The 11,059-nt window shown below is 38.1% G+C and overlaps 1 protein-coding gene across 1 annotated transcript in view; it reads right to left on the bottom strand.

Annotated features, from left to right (window-relative positions):
- Positions 1–536: 536 nt before the first annotated feature.
- The window catches only part of LOC134286954 (uncharacterized), a 31,644-nt gene continuing 21,121 nt past the window's right edge, over positions 537–11,059 (bottom strand). The window contains exon 2 of the mRNA XM_062848665.1: positions 537–644. Coding sequence (XP_062704649.1) covers positions 537–644 — 108 coding nt within the window. The remainder of the gene's footprint in view (positions 645–11,059) is intronic.

Below are 11,059 nucleotides of genomic sequence, written 5' to 3'. Positions count from 1 at the left end.
GAAGAGGCTTCTTGAATTCCATGGATGAGATTCTAAGATTTATTTAAATGATATTCTAACTTTGGGAATAGTTTGATTTTGTTGGTTTTTGGCTTGAGGTCTTCAGGTCAGTAGTCAGTTCTCTCAGATGGGATCATGGAGGACTCTCAAGACGGCAGTTTTGTGAACTTCCCGGTAGCTATTGTGGGAAACTCACTTTGAGGAAATTTTGCGAATCTCGGAAGAGGAACCTCTGACGAAAGATTTCTGGAAACTCTGCGAAGAGGTTTCTAGAATATCTGTAAGAAGTTTTGCAGGATGTTTATCTAGAGTTTCCCTTAACTTCTGTCTAGAAAGTAACCTATGTAGAAAGATTTCTATAATTAACTAATCAACTTATATTTTCCCGTCCTTGGATGTAAGGATAGGCTCGTCACGCCATGCTAAAGAAGTGCACGTTCGGCGTGCTTTTTTGGATCATATTGACCCCATCATCTTTCTAGGGTTTAAAGAAATGTTAAATGTGTTTAATTTTAAAAGTTCAACTCCACATCCCCTTAACGTTCAACTTCAACCGATATCGAGTGGCTCTGCTGCTGTCCAACCGCAGCCCCATCAGTAGTGCTGACTGGCTGGCTGGCTGTGGCTGGGGGAGTTGAGCGATACTGAAAACGGAGGTCTTAAATTGATTAATGACTTTCTCACCTCGGGCTGAAGCCTCTGCTCAGCCAGCTCTTTTGTGAGTAAGCACGATGAATGAAGAAACTCCACGGCAGCAGCAGCAGCAGTCACATAATTGAAAAAGAAGCAACGCAATTTGCCTATAGCTGTGGCCTGGCCCGGGATGTTTTGGCAGACGTTTTCCGCCGCAATCGAAGAATGAATATAGCCAAGCGTGGAATTTCCCTTGGTACGGACGGACCGAGCCGGGCCAGACCAAGCGGTAGAAAACGTTCGATTCACTTTCGGACGATTTGCGCACAATAAACGGTTCTTGTGCCTGGCTGGAGAAAGAAACTTTCTTCGCCAAAACACTTGCTGGTGATCAGCCGGCCACACCTTTCTTTCTCCGTTTTGGCTCGGCTCGGTAGGATGTGTTGTCGACCATTATATTGCGTTCGGTTTGCTGACGAAAGAACGTAAACAGGGGTATGCACTGTTAAGTATTGAATCGTTTAGACATCTGGAAAGGCTGGTTGGAGAACGCTAAAAGCTTTATGACGTTTTTGAATCGGCAAACACTGCTTTACTACAAGCCTCACACGCATAGAGGTAAAGCGGTTTAACGTTATGATCAAACTAATGAGAATGTTTGTCCGTTACTATAACATGCATTTGGGATAGGGCTAGGAGCCACCAAACCATACATTTGAAATTGCGTCGATGATTATACTTTATTAGAACGGAGATTCGACCCTTAATGTGCTGCGTGGCCATGTAGGGATTTTCCTTCAAAATCCGTTGCTTGTATATGTATGCTCTCATTACTGACCCAGTTTCATTATTTTTGTTCTTTTTTGTCTGCAGAAATTATGCTGAATGATTCTACAATTTGTTTGTAACCTCAATCATGGAATTATTCGCAAATCCATTTGCGACCGTTAGCGACCAAATTGATGTTTAGTCGCTAATCAATTCTAGACTTATCGCCCTATTAGCTGCACATATCTCTTGTTCTCAGTTTCTCATAGCTGTGTGTTTCACAATTCTTGAGTGTTTACGATACGAGTATCATGGACACTGGTGTAGCTAGGGGGGGTTCCAGGGGTGCCTGGCACCCCCTAGAATCTTCTCTTGACAGACACCTAATATTTAAAACTTAACACAATAATTCTAATATTTATTAATGACACATTTCAACAAAACTTAAGCACACCCAGAATTACTTAAATACTTGTTATACGTTTTGGCGTTTAGGATATTCAGGCCAAACATTTCTATAGGTCCTAAGTGCAGATGAGAGGCTCTTTTTAAGTCACCACTCTTTCGATTACAACGTGCTTGTATTTATAAAAATTGATTTACTTCTTGCATCGGAAGGTAGATTAAACAATCCTTTTCCGATCTTTACATCACAAGTTGTCAAAATGTTCACAGTGACATCGTAATAATTTAAAGAGAACCGGAACAAAGAGAGCCTCTCTTTTGCAGATTGGACCTTTAGATGTGTTTGTCGCCTATGGGTCAGAATCAACAGACTCTCTATGGATTTCTCCAGAAATACCTCTATCTATTTATACAGTGATTTCTCTAGGTTTTCTTATGGATTCCTACCGGTTTTTTCTTTCAATAAACTTCCCTTAGGATTCTCCAGGCAGTCCTGATGGGGTTGTACAGAGGGTTCAAAATTTCATTTAATTCGGTTCACTGGTTTCCGAGATATAACAGCTCAAAAATTAGTTATCTTAAAAATAGTGTTTTACCGGAACGGTTCTTACTTTGCGGAGGATTGATCAATTGAGCCCAAATTTGTACCAATGATGCACATATAATAGGTTGACAAACAGTCAAAATTTTGAGTTTTTTCGATGCACTCTATGAAAAATTATAGCATGTAGAACTTTATTGTGAGAGAAAAAAAAGTTGCCTATCCCAAACATTTTGGCCACCCTTTGTACATACTAGAAATTTCTGCAGATATTGGTCCAGCATTTTCTCCTACGATTTCTTAGGAAATTCTCGGAATTCTTCTAGGGATTCCTCTAAAAAATTCTATTGGGATTCCTTCAGGAATTGCTGGTGGGATTATTCAAGACAATCTTCCTGGGATCCTTTCAGAAGTTTCTCCGGTGATTCTTTCAGGAATTCCTTCAGAGATTTTATTTAGAGATTCTTCCAGAAATTTCTCATGGAATTCTTCCAGGAGCTTATATTGGCATTCCCCCGGGAATTGTGGCTAGGATTCCTCAAGCAACTCCTGCTGCGATTCTTGCAGCAATTTCTCTTAGAACTCCTCCAAAAATTCTCAATATGGTACCTTCAGGTATTCTACTAGGGAAGTTCCAGAAATTCTTCCGGAAAATCTCCCTTGGATTTTTCTAAAAATCCCTTCGCTGATTCTTCCAGAGATTTTTTCAAGGATTTATCCAAGACTTCCTCCAGAGTTTCTTCCAGAAATTCCACAGAAGACTTCTCCAAGAACTTCGATTGCCATTCCTCCATAAATTCCAGCTGGAATTCTTCAAGCAATCCCTATTAGAACTCCTTCAGAAATACTTCTAGGGAATTCTCCTGGCATACTTACTTGCTGCAATACTTTCGGGAAATCCTCCTGAGATTTCCAGGCATTTTTAGGGGAACTACTTTTAGGATACCCCCAGTATTCCTGATTCTAAGAATTCCTCCAGATATTCCAGCTGGGATTCCTCAAGCTATTCCTGCGGTTATTCCAGCTATTCTTCCTCCAGAAATTCTAACTGTGGAACTTTAGAAATTATGCTACGGAATCTTCTAGAGCTTTCTCCTGGCTTTTTTGCTTGGATCTTTCCAGGAAAACTTCCTGGAATTCTTGCAGAAATTTCTTTGATTGTTCTACCACGGATTTCTCCAAGCACTCATCCAGAAATTCCTTCAGAGATTTTATCCAAAGATTCCTCCAGAAATTCCTGCATAAACTCCTTTTGGCCTTCCTTCAAGGATGCCTCAAACAAGTTTTCCTGCGGTTCTTCCAGCAATTCCTCCATAAATTCTTACTACAATACGTCCAGAAATTCTTCTAGTGATTCCTATACGAATTTATCCTAGCATTGTGGCTGAAATTCTTCCGGAAAATCTTCCTGAGATTCCTTCAGAAATTCCTTCTGCGATTCAATCAGGGCCTTCGTTATAAATTCTTTTAAAATACCTTTACCGGTTTTTGCAGGGACTTCTCTAGGTATTCCAAGGATTTTTTCTTTGGGTTCTCCCAGGCATTTCCTATGTAGTTTCCTCCAGCAATTACTCCTAGGATTTATGCTGATATTTCTACAATGATACATCCCAGAATCTTGCAAATAATACCTCTTGAGATTTTTCCTGTGATTTCTTCAGAAGCTCTCCGGTGATTCCTCCAGGATTTTTTACCCAGGAATCTCTCATAAGCTCTTCCTCCAGGAATTTGAGCTGGATTTCTCAAGATATTCCTGCTGTGGTTCTTCCAGCAATTCCTCCTAGGACTCCTCCTGAAATACTTACTGAAATACCTCACGGAATTCTTCTGGGGATTATTCTAAGAATTTCTCCAGGGATTCCTCCAAAAACTTGCTGGGATTATTCAAGGCAATCTTCATAGGAGCATTGCCTTCAGTGTTTCTTCCTGGAAATCTTAAAGGATTTTTTTCCTGGGATTTATGCAAATATTTATCATTGGATTCCTCCAGGAACCCATCTTGACTTTCATCCAGGAACTCCTCCCGGGATTCCACATGCGATTCCTGCTGCCTCTAATGTGTCAGCAATGCCTCCTAGGTCTCCTCCAGAAATTCTTATTGTGACACCTGCAGGAATCCCTCTAGGGATTTCTTCTGGTATTCTTGCTGGGATTCTTCTAGGCAATTTTCCTTGGATACTTTCAGAAATGCCTTTGATTCTTCCTGGGATTTTTCTTAAGACTCATCCAGGAGATCCTCTAGAGTTTTTATTCATGGATTTCTCTAGAAATTAATCATGATATTACTCCTGGAACTCCTCTTTGTCTTCTTCAAGGAACTTATAATTAATTATAAAAACTTATAATTAGTTAGAAGGCAGTATGGCAGTATGGCCATTTATTTGCAAGTTCCTTCAGCATCACACACGAGACGCGACATGAGACAAAACATAACACTTATCGTTCTTACAATCATCAAGAAAAGATTAAAATTGCCGGTTTCGGGCGTGATCTAGCCCATCTACAGGACAATGTCTGATTGACTGCGTTGATTTTCGTACGTTGTTCGTACACGTCCAAAAACGAAGAGTTCATCTCGGGACCTACGCTTTACTTCCCTTCTGAAGGAAGAACTCACATTGTTTTGTGAATTTGTCGGGAGTGGGATTCGATCCCAGGTCCTCGGCGTGATAGTCAAGTGATCTAACCATCACACCAGGTCCACTCCACAACTTCGAAAGTTCTAAGGTAATTTTGATGGAAATTTTTCCAGTAATTTCTTTTGGAATTTGTCGGGAAGTTTTCCGTGAATTTCATAGGATTTTCTTCAAGCAAGCCCAGTTTAGAATTTCTGATTTTTCAATTCAGCAATTTTCGGAAGCAATTGATATAATTAAATCATAAAGAATTGCAAAAGTAATCACGATGAAATTGCCTGAAAAATTTGCAAAGCAACTGGAAAAAAATGCTAAAATAATTTCAGAAGAATAGCTATTGAAATTATAAAACAAAAACTAAAGAAATTGAATAAATTAAATTCCAATAAAACTACCACAGAAATTAAAAAAAAAACATGCTGAAGGAACTATTAACTTTTACAGTTTATGCTAACGTAAGAACTTCACGACACACACGAGACGCGACATGAGACAAGACATAACACTTATTGTTCTTACAATCGTCAAGAAAACATTAAAATTACCTTTACGTCGACCGGTTTCGGGCGTGATCTAGCCCATCTAGCCTAGGGCTAAAAATCTCGTTAATACAGGTAAAAAAAATCTTTCAAAGTAGTTGCAAAGGAATTCATTACCGGTAGAATTCCTAAAGAAAACATCAAGGCTTTTTTTTAATTGGCTAAATGCAATCTCAAAATAAATTGCCGAAATATATTCTTTAAAGATTTTCACAAACATTCACAAAAAAATTTCGAATAGATCCTCAAAGAATTTTCCGAAATCATCAAAGGAGTTCCTGAATAAAATTTTGAGAGAATTCCAAAAGTAATTGTCGTAGTATCACCGTGACAGAATTTTTAAAGAACCACCAGAGATTTTTTTTTTCAAACAAGGAAATCTTTAAGGAACTTACCGAATCAATTTCCAAATGAATTACCGAAGAAGTTCCTACAGTAATAATCGAAGTTACCAAAATTTCCAAGGAAATTGCTGATAAAATTCCCAAATAAATTTTCAATGCAAGTAATATCGGGATTGCCGAAGGTATTCCAAAACTATCTGCTGCAGGAATTCCCTAAATAATTACAGAAGAAATCTAGAAGAAATTTTCTAAAGAATTTTCATTACAATTATTGTAGCGATTTATAAAAGAATTTCCGAATAAATTTTTGTTGTTGCTGATAAAATTTTCAAAAGATGTGTGAAAGGTGTTTAGTGTCAATTTCTAAACATATTACCAAACAAATTCTTAAAAAAATTGCCGAAGGGGATCCAAAGATATTTCCGGGGATCCAAAGATTTCCGAAGAAATTTGCCAAATCCAAAGGAATTTCTGAGAGATTTGCAAAAGAAGTCTTAATTGAAATAAATTGCAAAACAATTTCTAAAATACAAATTCCATGTATTATACGCAATCAAGTTATCAAGTTTCCAAACCTCACAACAGTACAACGGTTTGGATTTTCCAAAAAAAAAAAAACTGTTCTTTAAAATATAGCGCGTTTAAATTTACGTTCTATTTTTTTTTCCGCGACGCAGAAATTGAGGGTGGATCGGTACTTCCTTTTACAAAAATAAGCAAAATAACCTAGAAGCCACTGAAACTGGCACCCCCTAGGCACCCCCTGGGAAAAAATCCTAGATACGCCAATGATCATGGACCTAGTATACCAACCATGGTATAGGGGTTGGGTGCTAGTAATGGACCCTGCGCCTATTGTGATTCCCCTAGTATATACTAGAGTGGGCCATTCGTTATATGAAAAAATGATATTTTTATGACATCCCATCAGATCTAAGCTTTTTAGGTCCCATTTCAGGACCTAAATAACTGTGCAAAATTTGGGCACGATCGGTTATGTCTACGTTTTGCGCATCGCGTTTGAAGTTTGTATGGAATTTTACATGAGAAAACACAGTTTTCCCATTTCTCTCATGAGAAGCTCGATTTTTTTAAACCATGTAACCGATAGTGTGAAAACAAAGCCTAGGGTGTCCTTAAAAACTTTGTCGAAGAACACGAAGTGATTTGATGCATATGAAAAAAGTTATAGCGTTGACATTGCTAGCCAAAACACATGTTGAATATAACTTTTTTATCAAAGCATCGGATCGCTTTGCGGTCTTCGACAAAGTTTTTCAGAACATCCTAGGTTTTATTTTACATTTTCGGTTAAAAATTTCAGACAAACTTTTTCAACTTATGAGAAAATTGCAAAATAGTTATTTATGTGATAAAATTTTATGCAATGATTTTTTCATAATGCAACTTATTTGAGTTGCATAATGTTCATAATGCGACTCAAATGAGTTGCATTATGAACATTATACAACTACTTTTCATTATGCAACTCATTTCAGTTGCATAATAAACCAGTTCGGAAAAAATGCTGATTATGATACCAAAATGAGTTAAATAAAATATAAATTATGATACAGAACTGCATAAAAGTATGTTTTCCCATACAATTCCCATACAAATTTCAATTGCAAAGCGCAAAGTGTAGACGCAACCGTGTTTAAATTTTGCACAGCTACTCAGTACCCGGAATGGAAACAAAAAAGCTTGATCGGAGAAAACGGTTCCGATGACCCACGCTAGTATATACCCCCTACAGAAAACCCCAAATATAAATACCCAAAATCAAGTATTCTAGGCAACTTTCACCGGGGAACATCAATTACATTGCTATACAGCAGTTTCTGGCAAACGGATTGTCCAGTGGCCACACAAATAGGTTATTTTAACTATTTAATGCTTTACATGCATACTCAAAAAGGTCCACTTTAGGCACGTTCAGGAGGGTCCACTATAGGCACCGTCGGCTGCGAGGCAGATAATATGGAAATGAAATGGGGGGTCCTCTATAGGCGCCAAGATATTTGTAAATAATCCTGGTGGGGTCCATTATAGGCAACATCAATGCATATTTTCGAATGCATATTTCTCTCCGATGTGCGTATTTCGACCCTTCTAGAAAAAACCCTTGAAACCCCTAAAATACCTGAAACGCCACTAAACTGCCTTGAAACGGACCTGAAAACCTCAATATTCTCACGAAAACGCCCTTGGAATCCTTGTAATCAGTTTGAAATGCCCCTTGGAATGCTTTTAAAGGTTCAAGAAATTCCCTGAATACCCCTTTAGCGCCTCTGAATGCTATCATACGCCCTTCAAACCTCTCGAAACGCCTTTAAACCCTTCCTGAAACTCCCTGTTGTGGTGATAAAGCATGTATATGAAACTGGCAACACTGGTGCACCACACCCACCCACCCGTGAAACTGGTAACTCTCCCTTAAACCTTCTAAAATACCTCTGAAATGGCTTTGAAATGCTTTGAAACGACCCTCAAACCATTTGTAACGCCCTTTATATTCTCCGGAACAACAATGTTTAGACCGTCAAACAGTAAAGTGATATGTTTCGTTACGTCAAGATTGACTTCGAATCTCAAACGAGAACTGTTAACCATGATTTTATATTGGAGTTCATTAACTATTCTGCCATTGTTTAGGTTTTGAAAAATTGCTCTTGTGGTCAGAATAGCATGCCTCATCTAGTAATACAACAAAATCGAGATTTTTTTTACCATATTATATGGAGCGCCTCAGAGACTCCTGAAACTCCTGGAAACCCTCTAAAGCGCCTCTGAGACCCTGAGACCCCCTAGAACTCCCTAAGATCCAATGAAAATATATTCCTGAAGCCCTCTCGAACCCCCTCTTGCGATATCCTGAAATGCCCTCGAGACTCTCTGGAGCCCTATGAGACTCCCTGAAATGGCGCTACACCCTCTTGAGACCAAATGGGACCCTTTGGAATCCCCCTCTTGGTGGCTCTATATCATTTACCCGAAAACCATTTACCCGAAAGACATTTACCCGAATGATTTACCCGAACTTTATTTACCCGAATGCGACAAATAACCGAATGCGACATTTACCCGAATACGACATTTACTCGAATGCGACACTTACCCGAAAAATTCGAAAAAAAGTGGATATGGTTTGTCAATAATAAATATGTTATGGCCCGGTGTCATTCAGCACGCTTTCGTTAGACCTAATAATCATCAGGCCAAGTGATCATCAAGCACTCTAGTACAGGGCTAATTGGTGATCAAAATGTATTTTGATGAAACTTAATCAGTTAGAGAAGGGTAATCCTTGGGGTAATATGTAACAACGTTGTGTTTTATGCACAAGAAAGGTTTGCGGAAACGTAAGAAACAAATGCAATGCAAATGTAACGAAGGGGAGGTTGCAGATTCAAACATTCTCCCTGATATACAGTGCGCTTATGCGATGGCCTAATATAATGTACTTGTCTATTCAAATATGGATCCTGGAGAGCTCAGTATGCTTATCTAATCGGTCATTTTTGAAACTAAGGTGTTCTTTTAAAATTTGCTTGAACATTTGCTGTTAGCGCTGACCCCAAATCATGTTGTAATAATTAATTTTTCCTTCTTTTTATTATTGGCTGTTCTTTGGTGCTGTAAAATGCTGTTTCAATAAAGCTGTTGAAGTTTTTTTTTAAGAATTCTTCTTCTTTCAAGCTATGGCTGTTTTTTCGAAGTTATAGTTATTGCTATGAAAACTATTAGTATTTTAATCTGAAATGTTCCCTTCTTTCAAATGTTGACTGTTTTTTCAAGTAGACAATCTTATAACCATACCCGTACAAAGTTTGTTTTCATCTCAATTAATTTGGTACCGAATGCTTGGCTGGCTTTTTGATGAGTGAGAATGACCGAAAAGACATCCAGCCAATCGACCAAAAACCATTCAGAAGTTTGAGATAAATTGAACTGTTTTCACCACAACTGGACATTCAAATGTGATGCCTTTTTATTTGCCAAGCTATTACATTTTATCAACACAGGCTGCTTTGAGCATCTTATATACGGTTCTATAACATTTACCCGAAAACCATTTACCCGAAAGACATTTACCCGAAAACCATTCACCCGAATGTAACATATACCCGAATGCGACATATACCCGAACGCGACATTTACCCGAATGCGACACTTACCCGAATGCGACACTTACCCGAATGCGACATTCACCCGAATAGTGCATTACTATGCACAAATTATGATTTTGTGAATAAAGTTCACTTATTTTGTTCAGTTTAAAAAGTTCATGTATTTTTTTGTATCGTGGATCAGAAAAGCATTTTGAATATCAAGTTCCTCAAGAACCCATTTTATCAAATTTTCTCTGAAATGATCCGCGATTGGAATTCACAGGGCATATGCTTGAATAAAACTCATCACTGCAGCTTACATTTGTTGTGTTAACGCTGTTACCGTTCACTCTAGATATTTACCCTTCTTGATTCATAAGCTGTTCTTTTGATAAGCAAAGAACAGTTTATGATTTAAAGAAGGGAAATCTCTGTTTGTAGGTCTAATGGTCATTAGCTCGAAACGATTAGAAAACAGCCCTCGGAAAATCAACATATCATTAGAAAAAAAAATTTGACAGAGAAGTTTACAGATTGTTCACCAAACAGAACATCCCATTATTAAAAGAAGGAAAAAATCTTAGATGTAGACTTGGAATTCATCACTCAATCATGTAAGAGTTTAATTTAAAAAAAAAAAACATCATATAATCGAAAGAGGGACAAAACATATTTGCATCCCAACTAACAAAGGTAGTTGAATAACAGCTTATTCAATCAAAATTTCAAAAATTAAGCTTATGCATGGCTTATTCTTCTATTGAACAGCAACAATGTTTGTTGTGCAGTTAGTAGTTCAAACACCAACAAAGTATGAAGCAGTGCAACTCGAAAGAACAGCCTTTGAAGAGAAGAAGGGAAAATCTCCGAAGGATAGGTAATAGTTTGACCACCAAACAACACAGTGATACTATGTCTGTAGAGTAGAAGAAACTCTACCCCCTTACCCCGAATGCCATGGCCCGAATGCCGTCATAACCTCGAATAGGACATTATTCCAAAAGCCATTTCCCCGAATGGGTCATCACCCCGATAGATAAGTATAATAGTTCCCTAAAGGATATAGGTAGAAAGATGGATT

This window comes from Aedes albopictus, chromosome 2 (assembly GCF_035046485.1).
Source record: "Aedes albopictus strain Foshan chromosome 2, AalbF5, whole genome shotgun sequence".
Lineage (NCBI taxonomy): Eukaryota > Metazoa > Arthropoda > Insecta > Diptera > Culicidae > Aedes > Aedes albopictus.
The sequence above is the reverse complement of the archived record's forward strand: the minus strand, read 5'-3'. Positions and strand labels throughout refer to the sequence as shown.